Consider the following 23,857-nt stretch of genomic DNA (forward strand, 5'->3'; position numbering starts at 1 on the left):
GTGTAGGGAGATGTATAGTTAGTGTAGGGAGATGTATAGTTAGTGTAGGGAGATGTATAGTTAGTGTAGGGAGATGTATAGTTAGTGTAGGGAGATGTGTAGGGAGATGTATAGTTAGTGTAGGGAGATGTATAGTTAGTGTAGGAGATGTATAGTTAGTGTAGGGAGATGTATAGTTAGTGTAGGGAGATGTGTAGGGAGATGTATAGTTAGTGTAGGGAGATGTATAGTTAGTGTAGGGAGATGTATAGTTAGTGTAGGGAGATGTGTAGGGAGATGTATAGTTAGTGTAGGGAGATGTGTAGGGAGATGTATAGTTAGTGTAGGGAGATGTATAGTTAGTGTAGGGAGATGTATAGTTAGTGTAGGGAGATGTATAGTTAGTGTAGGGAGATGTATAGGGAGATGTATAGTTAGTGTAGGGAGATGTATAGTTAGTGTAGGTAGATGTGTAGGGATATGTATAGTTAGTGTAGGGAGATGTATAGTTAGTGTAGGGTGATGTATAGTTAGTGTAGGGAGATGTATAGTTAGTGTAGGGAGATGTATAGTTAGTGTAGGGAGATGTGTAGGGAGATGTATAGTTAGTGTAGGGTGATGTATAGTTAGTGTAGGGTGATGTATAGTTAGTGTAGGGAGATGTATAGTTAGTGTAGGGAGATGTGTAGGGAGATGTATAGTTAGTGTAGGGAGATGTATAGTTAGTGTAGGGAGATGTGTAGGGAGATGTATAGTTAGTGTAGGGAGATGTGTAGGGAGATGTATAGTTAGTGTAGGGAGATGTATAGTTAGTGTAGGGAGATGTATAGTTAGTGTAGGGTGATGTGTAGGGAGATGTATAGTTAGTGTAGGGAGATGTGTAGGGTGATGTATAGTTAGTGTAGGGAGATGTGTAGGGAGATGTATAGTTAGTGTAGGGAGATGTATAGTTAGTGTAGGGAGATGTATAGTTAGTGTAGGGAGATGTATAGTTAGTGTAGGGAGATGTGTAGGGAGATGTATAGTTAGTGTAGGGAGATGTGTAGGGAGATGTATAGTTAGTGTAGGGTGATGTGTAGTTAGTGTAGGGAGATGTATAGTTAGTGTAGGGAGATGTATAGTTAGTGTAGGGAGATGTGTAGGGAGATGTATAGTTAGTGTAGGGTGATGTGTAGTTAGTGTAGGGAGATGTATAGTTAGTGTAGGGAGATGTATAGTTAGTGTAGGGAGATGTGTAGGGTGATGTTTAGTTAGTGTTGGGAGATGTATAGTTAGTGTAGGGAGATGTATAGTTAGTGTAGGGAGATGTGTAGGGAGATGTATAGTTAGTGTAGGGATGATGTGTAGGGAGATGTATAGTTAGTGTAGGGAGATGTGTAGGGAGATGTATAGTTAGTGTAGGGAGATGTATAGTTAGTGTAGGGAGATGTATAGTTAGTGTAGGGAGATGTATAGTTAGTGTAGGGTGATGTATAGGGAGATGTATAGTTAGTGTAGGGTGATGTATAGTTAGTGTAGGGAGATGTGTAGGGAGATGTATAGTTAGTGTAGGGAGATGTATAGTTAGTGTCGGGAGATGTATAGTTAGTGTAGGGAGATATATAGTTAGTGTAGGGAGATGTGTAGGGAGATGTATAGTTAGTGTAGGGAGATGTGTAGGGAGATGTATAGTTAGTGTAGGGTGATGTGTAGTTAGTGTAGGGAGATGTATAGTTAGTGTAGGGAGATGTATAGTTAGTGTAGGGAGATGTATAGTTAGTGTAGGGAGATGTGTAGGGAGATGTATAGTTAGTGTAGGGTGATGTGTAGGGTCATGTTTAGTTAGTGTAGGGAGATGTATAGTTAGTGTAGGGAGATGTATAGTTAGTGTAGGGAGATGTATAGTTAGTGTAGGGTGATGTATAGTTAGTGTAGGGAGATGTATAGTTAGTGTAGGGTGATGTATAGTTAGTGTAGGGTGATGTATAGTTAGTGTAGGGAGATGTATAGTTAGTGTAGGGGATGTATAGTTAGTGTAGGGAGATGTATAGTTAGTGTAGGGAGATGTGTAGGGAGATGTATAGTTAGTGTAGGGAGATGTATAGTTAGTGTAGGGAGATGTGTAGGGAGATGTATAGTTAGTGTAGGGTGATGTGTAGTTAGTGTAGGGAGATGTATAGTTAGTGTAGGGAGATGTATAGTTAGTGTAGGGAGATGTGTAGGGAGATGTATAGTTAGTGTAGGGTGATGTATAGTTAGTGTAGGGAGATGTATAGTTAGTGTAGGGAGATGTATAGTTAGTGTAGGGAGATGTGTAGGGTGATGTTAGTTAGTGTAGGGAGATGTATAGTTAGTGTAGGGAGATGTATAGTTAGTGTAGGGAGATGTGTAGGGAGATGTATAGTTAGTGTAGGGTGATGTGTAGGGAGATGTATAGTTAGTGTAGGGAGATGTATAGTTAGTGTAGGGAGATGTGTAGGGAGATGTATAGTTAGTGTAGGGAGATGTATAGTTAGTGTAGGGAGATGTATAGTTAGTGTAGGGAGATGTATAGTTAGTGTAGAGATGTTAGGGAGATGTATAGTTAGTGTAGGGAGATGTGTAGGGAGATGTATAGTTAGTGTAGGGAGATGTATAGTTAGTGTAGGGAGATGTATAGTTAGTGTAGGGAGATGTTAGTTAGTGTAGGGAGATGTATAGTTAGTGTAGGGAGATGTGTAGGGAGATGTATAGTTAGTGTAGGGTGATGTGTAGTTAGTGTAGGGAGATGTATAGTTAGTGTAGGGAGATGTATAGTTAGTGTAGGGAGATGTGTAGGGTGATGTTTAGTTAGTGTTGGGAGATGTATAGTTAGTGTAGGGAGATGTATAGTTAGTGTAGGGAGATGTGTAGGGAGATGTATAGTTAGTGTAGGGTGATGTGTAGGGAGATGTATAGTTAGTGTAGGGAGATGTATAGTTAGTGTAGGGAGATGTGTAGGGAGATGTATAGTTAGTGTAGGGAGATGTATAGTTAGTGTAGGGAGATGTATAGTTAGTGTAGGGAGATGTATAGTTAGTGTAGATGATGTATAGGGAGATGTATAGTTAGTGTAGGGAGATGTGTAGGGAGATGTATAGTTAGTGTAGGGTGATGTGTAGTTAGTGTAGGGAGATGTATAGTTAGTGTAGGGAGATGTATAGTTAGTGTAGGGAGATGTGTAGGGAGATGTATAGTTAGTGTAGGGTGATGTGTAGTTAGTGTAGGGAGATGTATAGTTAGTGTAGGGAGATGTATAGTTAGTGTAGGGAGATGTGTAGGGTGATGTTTAGTTAGTGTTGGGAGATGTATAGTTAGTGTAGGGAGATGTATAGTTAGTGTAGGGAGATGTGTAGGGAGATGTATAGTTAGTGTAGGGTGATGTGTAGGGAGATGTATAGTTAGTGTAGGGAGATGTATAGTTAGTGTAGGGAGATGTGTAGGGAGATGTATAGTTAGTGTAGGGAGATGTATAGTTAGTGTAGGGAGATGTATAGTTAGTGTAGGGAGATGTATAGTTAGTGTAGGGTGATGTATAGGGAGATGTATAGTTAGTGTAGGGAGATGTGTAGGGTGATGTATAGTTAGTGTAGGGAGATGTGTAGGGAGATGTATAGTTAGTGTAGGGAGATGTATAGTTAGTGTCGGGAGATGTATAGTTAGTGTAGGGAGATGTGTAGGGAGATATAGTTAGTGTAGGGAGATGTGTAGGGAGATGTATAGTTAGTGTAGGGAGATGTGTAGGGAGATGTATAGTTAGTGTAGGGTGATGTGTAGTTAGTGTAGGGAGATGTATAGTTAGTGTAGGGAGATGTATAGTTAGTGTAGGGAGATGTATAGTTAGTGTAGGGAGATGTGTAGGGAGATGTATAGTTAGTGTAGGGTGATGTGTAGGGTCATGTTTAGTTAGTGTAGGGAGATGTATAGTTAGTGTAGGGAGATGTATAGTTAGTGTAGGGAGATGTATAGTTAGTGTAGGGTGATGTATAGTTAGTGTAGGGAGATGTATAGTTAGTGTAGGGTGATGTATAGTTAGTGTAGGGTGATGTATAGTTAGTGTAGTGAGATGTATAGTTAGTGTAGGGTGATGTATAGTTAGTGTAGGGAGATGTATAGTTAGTGTAGGGAGATGTGTAGGGAGATGTATAGTTAGTGTAGGGAGATGTATAGTTAGTGTAGGGAGATGTGTAGGGAGATGTATAGTTAGTGTAGGGTGATGTGTAGTTAGTGTAGGGAGATGTATAGTTAGTGTAGGGAGATGTATAGTTAGTGTAGGGAGATGTGTAGGGAGATGTATAGTTAGTGTAGGGTGATGTGTAGTTAGTGTAGGGAGATGTATAGTTAGTGTAGGGAGATGTATAGTTAGTGTAGGGAGATGTGTAGGGTGATGTTTAGTTAGTGTTGGGAGATGTATAGTTAGTGTAGGGAGATGTATAGTTAGTGTAGGGAGATGTGTAGGGAGATGTATAGTTAGTGTAGGGTGATGTGTAGGGAGATGTATAGTTAGTGTAGGGAGATGTATAGTTAGTGTAGGGAGATGTGTAGGGAGATGTATAGTTAGTGTAGGGAGATGTATAGTTAGTGTAGGGAGATGTATAGTTAGTGTAGGGAGATGTATAGTTAGTGTAGGGTGATGTATAGGGAGATGTATAGTTAGTGTAGGGAGATGTGTAGGGTGATGTATAGTTAGTGTAGGGAGATGTGTAGGGAGATGTATAGTTAGTGTAGGGAGATGTATAGTTCGTGTAGGGAGATGTATAGTTAGTGTAGGGAGATGTGTAGGGAGATATTAGTTAGTGTAGGGAGATGTGTAGGGAGATGTATAGTTAGTGTAGGGAGATGTGTAGGGAGATGTATAGTTAGTGTAGGGTGATGTGTAGTTAGTGTAGGGAGATGTATAGTTAGTGTAGGGAGATGTATAGTTAGTGTAGGGAGATGTATAGTTAGTGTAGGGAGATGTGTAGGGAGATGTATAGTTAGTGTAGGGTGATGTGTAGTTAGTGTAGGGAGATGTATAGTTAGTGTAGGGAGATGTATAGTTAGTGTAGGGAGATGTGTAGGGAGATGTATAGTTAGTGTAGGGTGATGTGTAGTTAGTGTAGGGAGATGTATAGTTAGTGTAGGGAGATGTATAGTTAGTGTAGGGAGATGTGTAGGGTGATGTTTAGTTAGTGTTGGGAGATGTATAGTTAGTGTAGGGAGATGTATAGTTAGTGTAGGGAGATGTGTAGGGAGATGTATAGTTAGTGTAGGGTGATGTGTAGGGAGATGTATAGTTAGTGTAGGGAGATGTATAGTTAGTGTAGGGAGATGTGTAGGGAGATGTATAGTTAGTGTAGGGAGATGTATAGTTAGTGTAGGGAGATGTATAGTTAGTGTAGGGAGATGTATAGTTAGTGTAGAATGATGTATAGGGAGATGTATAGTTAGTGTAGGGAGATGTGTAGGGTGATGTATAGTTAGTGTAGGGAGATGTATAGTTAGTGTAGGGAGATGTATAGTTAGTGTAGGGAGATATATAGTTAGTGTAGGGAGATGTGTAGGGAGATGTATAGTTAGTGTAGGGAGATGTGTAGGGAGATGTATAGTTAGTGTAGGGTGATGTGTAGTTAGTGTAGGGAGATGTATAGTTAGTGTAGGGAGATGTATAGTTAGTGTAGGGAGATGTGTAGGGTGATGTTTAGTTAGTGTTGGGAGATGTATAGTTAGTGTAGGGAGATGTATAGTTAGTGTAGGGAGATGTGTAGGGAGATGTATAGTTAGTGTAGGGTGATGTGTAGGGAGATGTATAGTTAGTGTAGGGAGATGTATAGTTAGTGTAGGGAGATGTGTAGGGAGATGTATAGTTAGTGTAGGGAGATGTATAGTTAGTGTAGGGAGATGTATAGTTAGTGTAGGGAGATGTATAGTTAGTGTAGGGTGATGTATAGGGAGATGTATAGTTAGTGTAGGGAGATTGTATAGTTAGTGTAGGGAGATGTGTAGGGAGATGTATAGTTAGTGTAGGGAGATGTATAGTTAGTGTCGGGAGATGTATAGTTAGTGTAGGGAGATGTGTAGGGAGATATATAGTTAGTGTAGGGAGATGTGTAGGGAGATGTATAGTTAGTGTAGGGAGATGTGTAGGGAGATGTATAGTTAGTGTAGGGTGATGTGTAGTTAGTGTAGGGAGATGTATAGTTAGTGTAGGGAGATGTATAGTTAGTGTAGGGAGATGTATAGTTAGTGTAGGGAGATGTGTAGGGAGATGTATAGTTAGTGTAGGGTGATGTGTAGGGTCATGTTTAGTTAGTGTAGGGAGATGTATAGTTAGTGTAGGGAGATGTATAGTTAGTGTAGGGAGATGTATAGTTAGTGTAGGGTGATGTATAGTTAGTGTAGGGAGATGTATAGTTAGTGTAGGGTGATGTATAGTTAGTGTAGGGTGATGTATAGTTAGTGTAGTGAGATGTATAGTTAGTGTAGGGTGATGTATAGTTAGTGTAGGGAGATGTATAGTTAGTGTAGGGAGATGTGTAGGGAGATGTATAGTTAGTGTAGGGAGATGTATAGTTAGTGTAGGGAGATGTGTAGGGAGATGTATAGTTAGTGTAGGGTGATGTGTAGTTAGTGTAGGGAGATGTATAGTTAGTGTAGGGAGATGTATAGTTAGTGTAGGGAGATGTGTAGGGAGATGTATAGTTAGTGTAGGGTGATGTGTAGTTAGTGTAGGGAGATGTATAGTTAGTGTAGGGAGATGTATAGTTAGTGTAGGGAGATGTGTAGGGTGATGTTTAGTTAGTGTTGGGAGATGTATAGTTAGTGTAGGGAGATGTATAGTTAGTGTAGGGAGATGTGTAGGGAGATGTATAGTTAGTGTAGGGTGATGTGTAGGGAGATGTATAGTTAGTGTAGGGAGATGTATAGTTAGTGTAGGGAGATGTGTAGGGAGATGTATAGTTAGTGTAGGGAGATGTATAGTTAGTGTAGGGTGATGTATAGGGAGATGTATAGTTAGTGTAGGGAGATGTGTAGGGTGATGTATAGTTAGTGTAGGGAGATGTGTAGGGAGATGTATAGTTAGTGTAGGGAGATGTATAGTTAGTGTAGGGAGATGTATAGTTAGTGTAGGGAGATGTGTAGGGAGATATATAGTTAGTGTAGGGAGATGTGTAGGGAGATGTATAGTTAGTGTAGGGAGATGTGTAGGGAGATGTATAGTTAGTGTAGGGTGATGTGTAGTTAGTGTAGGGAGATGTATAGTTAGTGTAGGGAGATGTATAGTTAGTGTAGGGAGATGTATAGTTAGTGTAGGGAGATGTGTAGGGAGATGTATAGTTAGTGTAGGGTGATGTGTAGGGTCATGTTTAGTTAGTGTAGGGAGATGTATAGTTAGTGTAGGGAGATGTATAGTTAGTGTAGGGAGATGTATAGTTAGTGTAGGGTGATGTATAGTTAGTGTAGGGAGATGTATAGTTAGTGTAGGGTGATGTATAGTTAGTGTAGGGTGATGTATAGTTAGTGTAGTGAGATGTATAGTTAGTGTAGGGTGATGTATAGTTAGTGTAGGGAGATGTATAGTTAGTGTAGGGAGATGTGTAGGGAGATGTATAGTTAGTGTAGGGAGATGTATAGTTAGTGTAGGGAGATGTGTAGGGAGATGTATAGTTAGTGTAGTGAGATGTATAGTTAGTGTAGGGTGATGTATAGTTAGTGTAGGGAGATGTGTAGGGAGATGTATAGTTAGTGTAGGGAGATGTATAGTTAGTGTAGGGAGATGTGTAGGGAGATGTATAGTTAGTGTAGGGAGATGTATAGTTAGTGTAGGGAGATGTGTAGGGTGATATAAAGTATAGAGGCAGTACCCTCTGCTAGTGTGTTGGTGATGACGCTCATGACACTGTTGGCCCGCTCTTTCCTTCCGAAGGAGGTATTGAGCTGGTCCATAGACACCATCAGGGAACCAGACAGCTTCTTCTTCACCTCAACCTCAGTAGTGGGCTGCCAGGAGGAAGAAGAAGAATCAAGCACTAATGGTAGTCAAACCATGAACACCACCACACATCGCCATCGCTGGCCAGGGAGGGAAGTGCACTTGTAACAAGATTGGATTAGATTGGACAGAAGGGTGGGATAAATTGTAAGTTCGTACATATTTGTTTGGCACACATGGTAGTAATGTATTTCTCTTGTTGTCGATGGATGCTGATGGTAGGGAGAGTATATTGTGTCTAGAAACATGCAGGTCATTCACAGCCAGAGTGAGAGCAGCAGTTTAGGGAAATTTGACCTTACAGTGATTACATAAAACTTGAATATTTGAATACTCAGAAATTGAACAGGGATGTGTTTTGTATGTGTGTGTATGTATGTACAGTATTCACAGTGTGACTTACCTATTCTCTGAACCAACCATTACTCCTGTACCCTGCCTAAATGTGCCAATCCTGTCACTATATTTCACCCCTCTAACCATTCTCCTATCCTTAACGTATTTTTTGACTCTAGAATATCACCTTCAAGTCCTGTAACAAATCCTGTAGCATTTGAAGAGAACGTAGAGGGAAGAGTAGTCTGGTTGCCGTAGAGAACATTAGGGGCAACATTATTTGGATTGAGGTCCGTTCCAGTCGGCATGCATTGAGCATGCACCAAGTCAAAGAGAAGGAGAGGATAGGTTAGTAGATCACTAGATAGATCACTAGATCACTAGTAGATCACTAGTAGATCACTAGTAGATCATCTAGTAGTCACTAGATTCATTGTTATCATGCTGGTTAAGTTAAAACACTGTACAAGACCTGAAGAAGGGCCAGGTCAAACTACCATGCTGCTTACTAGCAAGAGAGAAACATTGGTTTGACTTTTTTGTTTGGTTTGGTTTGTTCACAGCGGATTGTTTGAAAAGGAAGGGACTATTTTTGGCTATTTTGAAGGGGTTTTTACTTACTTTTTTACTTACAATGACTGTGATATGTGGTTGTTTTTACCTACTGTATTTTAGTTGAATGTCGCCCTAAGATAAGATAGTTTGCTAAATTAGTACAATGTTAAAGGACTAGTTCAAGATTTTGGCAATTAAGCCCTTTTCTATTTACCCAGAGTCAGATGAACTCATGGATACCATTTGTATGTCCCTGTGTGCAGTTTGAAGGAAGTTGAAGGCAGTTTCTAGAGCCAATACTAACGTTAGCGCAATGGCTGGAAGTCTACAGGAGCAAGGGCTTGATTGCCAAAATCTCAAACTATCCCTTTAATGTCAATGTAACGTCACACTGTTTGGGGTGAGGATATTAAAACGTTGAGATATAAAACAACAGTATGTTGTAAGTCACTGAAAAACCCAGTTATAAAGTAACAATAAGAATATTTTTTTCTGATGAACTAAAGTTTCTCTATTTTGCTTCTTTGGCTAGTGTTGGGGTGCAGCATAGCGTACACGACATACTAGGTAGCAGGGGAGGAGGGCGAGCGCAGATAGCGCAGACATACGGACTTGCAAAGAAGAAAGTTGAGAAGAGAGAGAGAGAATAGGATAGAGAGAGAGTAAGATAGAGAAAGAGAGAGAGAAAGAGAATAAGATAGAGAGAGAGAAAGAGAATAAGATAGAGAAAGAAAGAAAGAATAAGATAGAGAGAAAGATAGAGAAAGAGAGCGAGAGAGAATAAGATAGAAAAAGAGAGAGATAATAAGATAAAGACAGAGAGAGAGAGTAAGATAAGGAGAAAGAGAAAGAGAGAATAAGATAGAGAGAGAGAGAGAAAGATAGAGAAAGAGAGTAAGAGAGAGAAAGCGAGAAAGAGAGAGAAAGAGAGAGTAAAATAGAGAAAGCGAGAGAGAAAGAGAGTAAGAGAGAGAGATAGATGAAAGATAGATAGAGAAAGAGGGGGCCATGCCTAGACGGGTCTGAGTTACTCATTGACTTCCTTACACTGTCGTCACCAGATGCCTTATCTATTTTCACCTCAGGCAGAAGGCGTCCCCCGGTCCCCGGACTGATCAGAGACACCACGCCGTTGCAGTCCACCGTGGAGTTCCTCTTCCCACCACCGTGGTGGTAGCCCGTGTAGCTGCACCGCCGGTACGGACTGAACCGGGGGCCCCGCCTCTCCTCGCACTCCTCCACCATGCTGTGCTCGTCGTCGGCGAACTCGTTCTCCGAGCCCACGCCCTTGAAGCTGAAGATGCTGCTCTTGCTGTTGTGCCTCGACAGAAACGGTGAGCCGGGGATACTGAGAAGGGACTGCAGGGGACAGGGAAATAAGGAGAGGAAATAAGGAAAGGAGACAAGTGAGTGATTGAAATTGATATAGTTGTAACACAAATCACGTCATAGTGCTGAAGGTCATGAGTTCAATCCCCACAACCACCTACGCTACTTTCTCCTCCTGCCTTTCTCTCCACCTCTATTTCTTTCATTTCTAAATTAAGTTTCATTTCAAAATGCAATATAGCCATTTTCAGAAATGTTTGTAAATTTACACTAATGAAAACACATCTTGTGAAAGAGACGGAGCTATAATTTGTTCATCTTACCATCAGATGGGCTAGTGAAAAGACACCAATGATTAAAAAAAATATATATTAGAAGGTCATTTTATTTTAGATTGACAAATAATCATGTTTTGTGGCAAAACGCTATATATCCACCCCAAACAATCAAACTGCAATAGAAAAAGTATCCCGACTGGGTTTTAAACAGTTACATGTAATAAGGTATCGATACATAAATAAATACATTTTAAAAGAATCCAATTGTTTCAACTATATTGTGCAAATAGCCTATCACATAGCCAATGTATTGTATCCAGAGGTAAAACAAGCTATATACAATGTGTTTAATTTTCTGACAGCTTTTGTAAAAACTTTATGGGGGTTTTACAGTTTTTTTCTGAAGGATAAATCAAGGACAGTTTTTTGAGTTTGATTATATACACTTTAATTAAGGAAGGATTTAAAGAATAATTATTGTTGGAGTGACTCAGCCCGCTGACATAGCCCTCTGTAGGTTTACAGACAGTAGCCTATTATGTTTTCCCGTTGCTGGATCCTGGCTCTCTTCTTTTCATGAGCTTGTTTAAAAAGTTTCCTCTTTCGGCCAACAGGAACAGATATCACAGGCTCCAAAGTGTTGAAGGGATCCATAATCATCAAAAGGTCCACTACACTCAAGAGGTCAAAGATAACCTAGTGCTAAGTAGCCAGCGTGCAAACAGCTGAGAATGACAGCTGTCTATCTCTGCATCTGGCTGACTAAGTCAGGGGTTAGCCTAAATGAATAAGATTAGGTTCTTATTAAACCTAACTTATGACTGAACAGAAAAATAGACTAGAAATGATTCCCTAAATGACTCACTTTAGCGCTAGCGGCAAAAACCAAATGGAACATTTCATGCATCTGGACAGTGGATATAGCCAGAGCCATTTATTTAGAGAGTTGGGCAAACTTAAACAATTTGGATTCACAGACTTCACCCTTCCTTCACCTCTGATGAATATAACACGAAATCTGTTCGATCACAATGCACTGAAAATGAATTCTGGTTATGGATACGGAGAACATCAACAGGACAGAGAATATACCCATTGGACTTATTTAGATGTTTTATTCTGCTTTGCCACTAAAATCATAATAAACACTGAAAACTAAAATCTTGTGTTGTTGTTGTTATTGTTATGTGTATTGTTATTATTAATAATAGGGGACGGGGGGGGGGACGGGGGGGGGGGGGGGGGCGGGGGTAGTTAAATAATCAACCCCAGTAGGTTCTTCTAAAGGTTCTTTGAGGATCCATTAAAAGGGGTTCTTTGAAGAACTTATAGGGGTTCCCTCACAGTTTCAATTTGAAGAAGCCCTAAAGGACACTCCAGGAACCTTTTTAGAGTGTACCAGTATCGCAGTATCGCAATGACAAGATGAAGCAGAAACAGCTCTTTGGTCCTTTAAGAACCTGCTGTATGTAAAATATTGTGTTATAGCTTGGAAAATAAATACATGTGACTGCATGACAACATAATGATGTTTGTTTCTAACATCAGGGCTGTATTCAGAAAGAAGTTAAACCCGCTTTGTGTTTTATTTTCTTCCCATGATGCTAATGAGTATTGCAATACTGATAACGTCCTGCCCCTAAGTAACAGTACAATATGAAAGCCCCCAGAACAAAATAACACTCTTCCATAATGAAACATTAATGTATTCACTGTTAATAATTCAAGCCAAGGATGAATGCTGCTGTATCTTTAGCTACAACTGTATCTGTGGTTGAAGCCCTGTTACTCTGTGGTTGAAGCCCTGTTACTCTGTGGTTGAAGCCCTGCTACAAAGCTACAAATAGTCTTTATCTGAAACCAAACCCTGATGTTTAAATTTACTTAGAAGGGAACTGAAATCATTTTGAACATTGGAGTGTCAATATGTGACCTCAAATGGAAACATTAATAACTGCCTGTTATTTAGTCCTATTCCATCTTCCTCCAGGAATGCATTACACAATGACAAACAGTGACCTTTGACACTGGTCCTCTCACCTGGTTCATGATGGAAGACTTGCGGCCTAGACGGTTGTCAGGGAAACGGAAGCGGCTCTTCTTACTGCCATCGTCCGACTCAGACTTGACGAACTTCTCACAGTCCCCCTTCTCCTCCCGCTGCGACTGCTCTTTCTGGCGCCACTTCTTCTTGCGGTTGCGCCGCTCCTTGGCGCTCTTGGAGCTGAGCTTGGACATCTCTGACGAGCTACAGGACAGGGTCCCCCCGCCGTCGTCATCCCCTACGTCCTCCGACACCGTGCCTGCCGACGTCGCCATGGCGTTGGCCTATCGCAAACCGCCACACCGGTTAGAGAGAGTGAGAAAAACACCTGCGTGTCCATTCCCACTGAAGTCTCATTTATACCTTATGCAAATACACAATGCATTTAGCTAGCTACGCAAAAATAGCAATCCTGCGTAGTTGTATCGAGATACAAATTGCGGGGCTGCATCTGCACTTGACTTACTTGGGGCTGTGCAAGTTTGCATATTTTTGCTAAGCAAGTACGCAGAACAGCCATTTTGCATAGCTTGTCTTCAGAGACATGGCTGTACAGGTTAGATCAGGCTAAACAGACTTAAACTAGCCATATGTGACAGACAGGGTTCCAACCCCAGTTTGCTGTGAGCCAAAAGAGTGCATTAGCCCGCTAAGCCAAAGCCTAGGCATTGACTCAGGAAGCCCATGCAGATCTTCAGGTCTCAGGCAAGGTTACTCACCTCCGTCACAAACACAGTGAGGTATAGGAGCACGGTAACGAACACGGCTCCACTGTTTATATTAGACACAACAGATTTAAACCAAACAGAGAGTCAAGGATAGGAGTGGAGTATAGTAAGCACAGACAGTAAAGAGACAAGCACATAAAGTATACACAGACAGACAGACAGACCAGACAGACAGACAGACAGACAGACAGACAGACAGGACAGACAGACAGACAGACAGACAGACACTGACCTGTGCGGCCTCCTGCAGAGACAGTGACAACAAAGACAAAGAAACAAACACATATGACATATACAGTGTATGGTCACAAAGAATGCATCTGTAATGGCACCCCTTTCCCTAGACATAGTCAAAAGGTCAAAAGTCCACTATAAAGTATATCGGGGAAAAGGTCCCATAGACATGCTGAGACACAGAGACACTGAGATACTGACCTGTGCAGCCTCCTGCTGGTTCTTGATCTGCTCCAGCATGGCTTTGAACTCTGCCTCTTTCTGCTCAGCCTCCTCCATGGTGGCCTGGTTCTGCTCCTCATAGGCCATGGCCACCACAGCCAGGATCAGATTGACCAGGTAGAAGGACCCCACGAAGATCACCAACACAAAGAAGAGCATGTAGGTCTTCCCTGCTGCCCGCAGGGTCTGGGAGGGGAGAGAAGACAGCAGAGGGTCAGATACACTCATAGAAAAAAGGGTTCCAAAAGGGTTCTTTGGCTGTCCCCATAAGAGAACCCTTTGAAGAACGCGTTTTGGTTCCAGGTAGAACCCTTTTGATTCCTGGTATAACTCCTTTGGGTTCCACGTCGAACCTTCTGTGGAAAGGGTTTTACATGGAATCCAAAAAGGTTCTACCTGAAACCAAAACACTGTATTTGACCTATACCCTCAGACCTGTAACCCGAAGAACAACCCTTCCCGGTCGACCTTAGGGTCTGGAAGAGAACAGAGAGTACAGCAGAGAGTCAGACACTTGTCTCCCATCCAGTTCTCCAGAAGAGGTCGTCAATTTGTTCCCCCTCCTTTATCCAGGCTGTCATTATGATGATAACTGGGTCATATGACAGGGATGTGAGGTTCATATTGAGGTGGGGTTAGAGGGTAAAGGTCAAATGTTAGAGGTCAGAGGTTATGTATCAGTTACTGAGTACTGTTGAACCTATCCAGACTGTGTAGAAGTGTAGAATCTAAACGCTAGTGGCAGTACTGTAACACCTCCCCACTTCAAACACAATAAATTAAATTTACATTCCCTTCTGCTTACTAGAGTGTGATGATTATTCTAATTCCCTGTCATAGACATTATGTAGGCCGATAAACAGTGAGGTGAAGAACTGATTTTACGCTAGGAATTGTTATTGGGTGTGCCTCAACACCAGAAGCACTTCCATGCACTGACTGTTCCCAGTGTGTGTGTGTGTGTGTGTGTGTGTGTGTGTGTGTGTGTGTGTGTGTGTGTGTGTGTGTGTGTGTGTGTGTGTGTGTGTGTGTGTGTGTGTGTGTGTGTGTGTGTGTTGTAGGTTCTCAGCATGGGCACAACTTGGCGTTATTTATCAAATGAAGCCTGGACTCCCCCATATCTGCATTTTGACCTAGTTTTCCATGAATAGTGCAGTGGAAGTACACCCCGCCAGACAGCTAGCTAACATAAGACCAGTCCTTTCAGTGAGTTGCTATCCCCAGAGGAGAAACCATGAGACTCAAGCAGAGAGGAAGGAAAACAACCACTCTGATTCTGAATGCTGTTTGGAATTCCATCCTTCCATGTACAGTGCCTTCGGGAAAGTATTCAGAACCCTTGACTTTTTTCCATATTTTGTTATGTTACAGCCTTATTCTAAAATGTATTAAATAAAACAATTTCCTCAGCAATCTACACACAGTACCCCATAATGACAAAGCGAAAACAGGTTTGTAGAAATGTCCCACAGTTGACAATGCATGTCAAATAAATAAAAAAAACTCCAAGACTAGATTGTGTCGAGGCAGAGATCTGGGGAAGGGTACGAAAATATTTATGCAGCATTGAAGGTTCCCAAGAACACAGTGGCCTCCATCATTATTAAATGGAAGAAGTTTGGAACCACCAAGACTCTTCCTAGAGCTGGCCGCCCGGCCACACTGAGCAATCTGGGGAGAAGGGCGTTGGTCAAGGAGGTGACCAAGAACCCGATGATCACTCTGACAGAACTCTAGAGTTCCTCTCTGGAGATGGGAGAACCTTCCAGAAGGACAATCATCTCTGTAGCACTAAACCAATTAGGCCTTTATGTTAGAGTGGCCAGACAGAACTCACTTCTCAGTAAAAAGGCACACGACAGCCAGCTTGGAGTTTGCCAAAAGGCATCTAAAGACTCTCAGACCACGAGAAACAAAATTATCTGGTCTGATGAAACCAAGATTGAACTCTTGGCCTGAATGCCAGGCATCACGTCTGGAGGAAACCGGGCACCATCGCTACGGTGAAGCATGGTGGTGGCAGCATCATGCTGTGGGGATGTTTTTCAGCGGCAGGGACTGGGATACTAGTCAGGATCGAGGCAAAGATAAATGGAGCAAAGTACAGAGATCCTTGATGAAAACCGGCTCCAGAGCGCTCAGAACCTCAGAGTGGGGTGAAGATTCACCTTCCAACAGGACAACAACCCTAAGCAAATAGCCAAGGCAACGCATGAGTGGCTTCAGGACAAGTCTCTGAATGTCCTTGAGCCCAGACTTGTACCTGATCAAACATCTCTGGAGAGACCTGAAAATAGCTGTGCAGCAATGCTCCCCATCCAACCTGACAAAGCTTGAGAGGATCTGCAGAGAAGAATGAGAGAAACTCCCCAAATACCGGTGTGCCAAGCTTGTAGCGTCATACCCAAGAAGACTCGAGTGTCACGTCCTGACCATAGTAAGATGTTATTTTCTATGGTAGAGTAGGTCAGGGCGTGATAGGGGTTGTTGTCTTTTTCTGTGTTTTCTATTTCTATGTTTTTAGGTTCTAGTTTTTGTATTTCTATGTTGGTTTGTTTGGGATGATCTCCAATTGGAGGCAGCTGGATCTCATTGTCTCTAATTGGAGATCATACTTAAGTAGGGCTTTTTCTTCCTGGGTTTTGTGGGTGATTCTTTTTGAGTAGTGTTTGTTTCTCCTCCGCATCACGGTTTATTGTTTTGTCAATTCAGTTTATTTATGTATTGCAAAGTTTGACAGATTAAATATAATGTGGAACTACACACACGCTGCACTTTGTTCCCCTTGCTACGGCAGTCGTGACAGAATCACCCACCACCAAGGGACCAAGCAGCGTGATATGGACCTGTGGACATTTGAGGAGATAAGGAGGAGTATATCCAGGGCTTTGGAGGATTTAGGGGCAGGAGAAGAGCGCCTCCCATGGGAACAGGTGGAGGCAGCAAGAGCGCGGCAACAAGGGAAGCACGAGAGGCAGCCCCCCATAACAAATTGGGGGGGGGGGCACACGGGGAGATTGGCAGAGTCAGGTTGGAGACCTGAGCCAACTCCTCGTGCTTACCGTGAGGTGCGTGTCACCAGTCTGGCGCCACCTGTACCAGCCCCACGCATCAGGTCTCTAGTGCGCCTGCCCAGTCCGGTGTGTCCTGTTCCTGTTCCTCGCACTCGCCCTGAGGTGTGTGTTACCAGTCTGGCGCCACCTATGACAGCCCCACGCATCAGGCCTCCAGTGTGTCTTCCCAGTCCAGAGCTTCCGGTGACAGCTTCCGGTGACGTCCCCCAGTCCAGAGCCTCCAGCGACATTCCCCAGTCCGGTGAGACCTGTTCCAGCTCCACGTAAGAAGCCTCCAGTGATGATCCATGGTCTGAAGCCTGTAGGGGTGATCCATGGCACAAAGCCTGTAGGGATGATCCATGGCCCGGAGCCTGTAGGGATATTCCATGCCAAGAAGCCTGTAGGGATGATCCATGGCCCGGAGCCTGTAGGGATAATCCATGGCAAAAAGCCTGTAGGGATGATTCATGGCGCGGAGCCTGCAGTGATGATCCATGGCATGGAGCCTGTAGCGACGGTCCCTAGTTCGGAACCTTTTGAGACGGTCCCTAGTCCGGAACCTCCTGAGACGGCCTACAGTCCGGAACCTCCAACAGCGGCCTGCAGCCTGGAACCTCCAGTGGCGGCCTCCTCTGCGTCACGGTTTGTTGTTTTGTCGATTCAGTTTATTTATGTATTGCAAAGTTTCACAGATTAAATATAATATGGAACTACACACACGCTGCACTTTGGTCCTCTACTCCTTTCGACGACTGTGACATCGAGGCTGTAATCGCTGCAAAAGGTGCTTCAACAAAGTACTGAGTAAAGGGTCTGAATACTTATGTAAATGTGATATTTAACGGGTTTTTTTTAATGTCTAAAAAACAGTTTTTGCTTTGTCATTATCCTCCCGGACACCCTAGACCCACTCCAATTCGCATACCGCCCCAGCAGATCCACAGATGACGCAATCTCAATCGCACTCCACACCGCCCTTTCTCACCAGGACAAAACACCTATATGAGAATGCTGTTCATCGACTACAGCTCAGCTTTCAACACCATAGTGCCCACGAAGCTCATCACTAAGCAAAGGACTCTGGGACTAAACACCTCCCTCTGCAACTGGATCCTGGACTTCCTGACGGGCCGCCCCCTGGTGGTAAGAGTAGGCAACAATACGTCTACCACGCTGATCCTGAACACTGGGGCCCCTCAGGGGTGTGTACTTAGTCCCCTCCTGTATTCCCAGTTCACCCACAACTGCATAACCAAACACGACTCCAACACCATCATTAAGTTTGCTGACGACACAACAGTGGTAGGCCTGATCACCGACAACGATGAGATGGCCTATAGGGAGGAGGTCAGAGAACTGGCAGTGTGGTGCCAGGACAACAACCTCTCCCTCAATGGGAGCAAGACAAAGGAGCTGATCGTGGACTACAGGAAAAGGCGGGCCGAATAGGCCCCCATTAACATCGACGGGGCTGTAGTGGAGCGGGTCGAGAGTTTCAAGTTCCTTGGTGTCCACCTCACCAACAAACGGTCATGGTCCAAACATACCAAGACAGTCGTGAAGAGGGCACGACAAAACCTTTCCCCCCTCAGGAGACTGAAAAGATTTGGTATGGGCCCCTAGGTCCTCAAAAGGTTATACAGCTGCACCATCGAGAGCATCCTGACCGGTTGCATCACCGCCTGATATGGCAACTGCTCGGCATCTGACTGTAATGCGCTACAGAGGGTAGTGCGAACGGCCCAGTACATCACTGGGGCCAAGCTTCCTGCCATCCAGGACCTATACAATAGACGGTGTCAGAGGAAAGCCCATAAAATTGTCAGAGACTCCAGTCACCCAAGTTATAGACTGTTTTCTCTGCTACCGCACGGCAAGCGGTACCGGAGCGCCAAGTCCAGGACCAAAAGGCTCCTCAACAGCCTCTACCCCCAAGCCATTAGACTGCTGAACAATTCATAAAAATCGCCACCGGACAATTTACATTGACGACCCCCCCCCCCCCCCCGTACACTGCTGCTACTCGCTGTTTGTTTGTTACCTATGCATAGTCATTTCGCCCCCACCTACATATTACCTCAACTAGCCTGTACCCCTGCACACTGACTCGGTACCGGTGCCCCTGTATATAGCCTCGTTATTGTTGTTCTTATTGTGTTACTTTTAACTATTACTTTTTATTTTAGCCTACTTGGTAAATATTTTCTTCTTCTTGAACTGCACTGTTGGTTAAGGGCTTGTAAGTAAGCATTTCACTGAATACCTGTTGTATTCGGCACATGTGACAAATAAAATGTGATTTGATTTGATTGACTCCCTGTCAAAATAAAGTGTCAATATTTTGGGGAGAAAAGGTGCTATTTCAGATGTACACTTATACTATGGTCTGCACTAGGACCCTTTAAAATAGGGTGTATGGTCTGAACTAGGGCCCTTCAAAAGAAGGTGCATGGTCTGAACTAGGGCCCTTCAAAAGAGGGTGTATGGTCTGTAGAGAGCAAAGTTGAGACAGAGAGAGAGAGAGGACTTCCAGGGTTCTGGCAGAAGCTCAGCGCTGGGAAGAATATCCAACACACTGTGACAGTCCTCTTTCAAAAACTAGGACATTTCTAAGTGACCCCAAACTTTTGAACAGTAGTGTAACTCAAAACCAAACCAACATATCCTTTGGTAAAACAACAAGCCTGTCTCACCAGCATAGATATACAATATCATAGATAGAAGCCATGTATATAATACTTTATGTTCTATTTCATTCTGTGCTCACCAGCATGTAGAGGTTCTCCCAGAAGTCCTGTGTCATGAGTCTGAAGAGAGCCAGGAAAGCCCATCCAAAGCTGTCAAAGCTGGTGTAACCATAATTTGGATTCCTGCCAGCTTTCATGCATTTGAAGCCTTCAGGGCAGCGGCTGGGGGGAGAGGAGAGGGCCACACAGCCATACAATGACTGAGCAATATTTACATACAAAAACAACATGGCTGCAGGATAGTACAGTTGTCTGGTTTAATGAAAGAATAAGAGAACAGTGGGTCTGAAGAGGAGAAGGACAGGCAGATAGACAGAGACAGACAGAAGGAGAACGACAGAGACAGAGACAGAGAGACAGAGACAGACAAAAGGAAAGACAGTCCGACAGAGACAGACAGAAAGACAAGGAAACAGACAGACAGACAAACTACCATATACATTTGAACCAGTAGAGAGTGATAGCGCTGAAGTCATCCATGTATTCCTACGGAAAACTCCCGATGGAGCATAAAGACGGAATTATTTCAATTTGAAGCGCGCCGTATGGGGTGAATGACACCAAAAACACACTAATTATCATGGTGAAAGCAGCGGGAAATAGCAGAGGACACTGGTGGGAGGAGCCATTACAATGAGCCTGTCCTCCTATAGATCCTCCCACCAGCCTCCTCTGGTAAATAGCAAAGGATCATGGTCGATGTAGTTGTTTTCATCCTGCCTGAGAGATGCGCGCAAAGATCACGGGCCGGCTCGTGATTGGTCTGTGTCAGCACGTGGTCCTGTGTGATGTAGTAGTCAGAATGAATCACTGTTTAATTAAATATCTAGACTTGTAGCCAACTTGAAAATAATTCACTGTGGGGATCGAAATTGATCATAATATACTAATTTTAGAGTCCAAAACAGCCGTCTAGAAAACATTTTTGGACCGTTCTGGCAATCATAATTTACATAGACTTTCTTGGGCAGACCAGGGTTTTTGGCACAGCTAGGGCAGAGCTCATGACTTCAGCTCCAGAACGGACACCGGGGGCCTGTAAGCTACTCACCCAGAATCTGAACTGTTGCCACATAAAAGGGCATCCAATTGTCCAGGCAGGAAGTAGAAATTTTCTGGTGAAAGAAACACAACACACACATACAGAATAGCATCAGAATAACATTCCCTATCTGTCTTTTCTAATGGCCAATTAGGAGTAGAAGGCTAAACCTCTGCAGCTATGTAGATCAGTGGAGACTGCTGAGGGGAGGACGGCTCATAATAATGTCTGGAACTGAGAAAATGGAATGGCATCAAACCATGCGTTGGATGTATTTGATACCATTCCACTGACTCCGCTCCAGTCATTACCACGAGCCCATCCTCCCCAATTAAGGTCCCACCAACCTCCTGTGATGTAGAGGGATATAGGACAAACTTTCTCAGCAAATGGAAACATTTTGCTACGTTGTGCTCTTAAGAACACAACCCTGGTGTGTTTGACTGCGGCCAGGCTACGTACTGTCGTTATTGATGTATTCATTCCAGTCAAAGCCTATGCTGCCGTTGGCCAAGAAGTTCTCGGTGGAGTTGATTGGCCAAATCACGCATTTTTGTCGTAGGTTGCCCATGAAGAGCTGTAGTCCAATCAGAGCGAAGACACCGAGACAGAATACAGTGAGGATCATAACATCTGACAATTTCTTGACCGATTGGATTAGAGCACCGACAATGGTCTTCAGGCCTGGGGAGGGAGAAACACACACACACAGATGAACGTTTGCACACACCCACAAACGCACAGGGGTACAAACACAGACGGACGTGCACACACACAAACCAAAGAGATGATGCAGAAGGTTTGTATATGGGAGACGATCTTGGAGTTCCCAGACAAGGTGACTTTGCTGTACTGTATTGCCTGTTTAATAAGTCCATTACCAAAGTACTGTACTATACTGTCTAATAAGTCCATTATCAAAGTACTGTACTATACTGTCTGCTTTATGTCCATTCCTTCATCAACCAGTATTCAACTTACAGTATATTGTGCGATGGGATGGATTGTCCTGAGTATCCATTATAACACGCACATTAAACCCTTATGCCTGAGTTGGGTATTTAATCATACAATACACAATACAAATTGATGTGTTATCAGTATAATATAGTATGTACCTGTACACGGAGTATACAAAACATTAAGAACACCTGTTCTTTCCATGACATAAGACAATTGAGACATGGATTGTGTATGTGTGCTGAGGGTGAATGGGCAAGACAAAATATTTAAGTGCCTTTGAACGGGGTATGGTAGTAGGCAATGTTCCCTCTAAACTGAGTGCGTGCTTTAGCGAGCAGCTCCCCTCAGACTTCCGACGCAGAAGAAATATAAGATTAAACTTCACTCAATTTTCTACAGTTTTCCCCTTTAGTTAACACTATCAAAGTTTCACCTCACTGTGGGAATCAATGCAATATTAGCCACGCTCAATGTAATATACCGAAACAAAACAAACTATGCAAGATCTAGTATGCAAAACTAATTGTGTAAGAGATTTTCTTGTAGGCAGAGCGCATTGGTGTATGATTCTATTGCATTGACAGCACAACTCATGCTGTACTCTATACGGTGCGCCATAACCAATCAGAGCTGCAGTAGGCCTATATGCAAATAGCCATTGCCATATATGGATCTGTGCCATTCACTTTGAACTGGATTATGTTTAGGCTACAGTGGTCTTGAGTAGATGTGTTTGTGTTGAGATCAAAGTGAGAGCTGCATGTAGCCATGTGTGCACATTTGTTCATATTATTTGCTAGTTATTAGCCCAGTTATAGATCATTTGAAGTCAACAATGGGGGAGTGATTGCTTCCTACAAGAGCACAAAACATGTACATTTCTATCCATCTTTCAAAAGCCAGTTGTGAGCCAAAGAGATGTGTTGTATTTTGAGATGGTCTTGAATAAGCTCAGTAGCCAACAGGCAGAGGACAGCATAATTTGTCTGATTCTCTGTAATAATGGGAATAATAATGAATTTGAAAAGTGGTTTCTTGAACCATTGTATCAGTTTATTTATATTTAACTAGCTAAGTCAGTTAAGAACAAATTCTTATTTTCAATGACAGCCTAGGAACAGTGGGTTAACTGCCTTGTTCAGGGGCAGAACGACAGATTTTTACCTTGTCAGCTTGGGGATTCGATCTTGCAACCTTTCGGTTACTGGCCCAACGCTCTAACCACTAGGCTACCTGCCGCCTTAAGGTACTTATCCATGTTAGTGTATGCAACATGATGGACGGACTGGTTTAAATGTGTATGATGTGAGAAACTACGTGTATGTGATCCTTTTAATGGGAGGCGATGCCAAAGAAAAATGTCCATCCTGGATGGACAATAAAGTTTTATTCTATTCTATCAAACACAACATTTTCACTCACCTCCTTGTCTGAAGGACAAGTGGATAAACAGGTTCATGTCCAGCCCTGCATGTTTTTTTTTTACAGTCTCATGGAATGTAGGTCTACATTGAACACCACACATTGGCTGCTACAGTAGGCTGAATGATAGAACACCTATTTCCATGTTAAAATGTTATGGGATGCATTTTCTCCATGTTGTTGATGGTAGGCCATTCTGGTAGGAATACATTATGATCAAATAGCCACAGTAGCCAACATGACCACTTTTAAAACAATCACAACATTCAAGTTTGCGCTCAGCAGACCTGAATTTTGCTCAGTGTAGAAAAAAAATCAAGGGAACATTGGTAGTAAGTGCCAGGTGCACTGGTTTGCCTCAAGAACTGCAACGCTGCTGGGTTTTTCACACTCAACAGATTTCCATGTGTATCAAGAACGCTCCACGACCCAAAGGACATCCAGCCAACTTGACACAACTGTGGGAAGCATTGGAGTCAACATGGGCCAGCATCCCTGTGGAACGCTTTCGACACCTTGTAGAGGAAGAGATCTATTAGTATCACTGACTGTATACAGTTAGTTGATATGCCACTACTGAACCAGGAAGAGATCTATTAGTATCACTGACTGTATACAGTTAGTTGATATGCCACTACTGAACCAGGAAGAGATCTATTAGTATCACTGACTGTATACAGTTAGTTGATATGCCACTACTGAACCAGGAAGAGATCTATTAGTATCACTGACTGTATACAGTTCATCAAAGAAAAACATGTAAATATGTTGCCAGTATGGCCAGTGACTGATTACAGCTAAACCAGAAGGGGAGGACTCCAGGAAACTGAACAGTGAGAGGGCAATCCGTAGGAAAGAAAGGAAGTAACCACAGCGGTACAACGAGGGGATATGATAAGAGGTCTGAGGTTCAGGCAGGAAGGGGGTAGAAACCAATGGCATGCAGGCTGAAC

The 23,857-nt window shown here is 43.0% G+C and overlaps 1 protein-coding gene across 3 annotated transcripts in view; it reads right to left on the reverse strand.

Moving 5' to 3' along the window:
• LOC106572732 (sodium channel protein type 8 subunit alpha) overlaps window positions 1-23,857 on the reverse strand; it is a 128,429-nt gene that overhangs the window by 56,461 nt on the left and 48,111 nt on the right. For 2 of the 3 annotated variants that reach the window (XM_045696375.2, XM_082962229.1), the window contains 7 exons: window positions 20,982-21,203; window positions 20,529-20,592; window positions 19,498-19,639; window positions 13,654-13,860; window positions 12,487-12,774; window positions 9,887-10,198; window positions 7,821-7,956 (listed from right to left, as the gene is read on the reverse strand). In XM_045696375.2, the coding sequence (XP_045552331.2) occupies window positions 7,821-7,956; window positions 9,887-10,198; window positions 12,487-12,774; window positions 13,654-13,860; window positions 19,498-19,639; window positions 20,529-20,592; window positions 20,982-21,203 (1,371 nt within the window). The remainder of the gene's footprint in view (window positions 1-7,820; window positions 7,957-9,886; window positions 10,199-12,486; window positions 12,775-13,653; window positions 13,861-19,497; window positions 19,640-20,528; window positions 20,593-20,981; window positions 21,204-23,857) is intronic. The other variant, XM_045696377.2, reaches the window with a different exon arrangement.

Source organism: Salmo salar, chromosome 15 (genome assembly GCF_965601325.2).
Source record: "Salmo salar chromosome 15, fSalSal1, whole genome shotgun sequence".
Taxonomy (NCBI): Eukaryota; Metazoa; Chordata; class Actinopteri; order Salmoniformes; family Salmonidae; genus Salmo; species Salmo salar.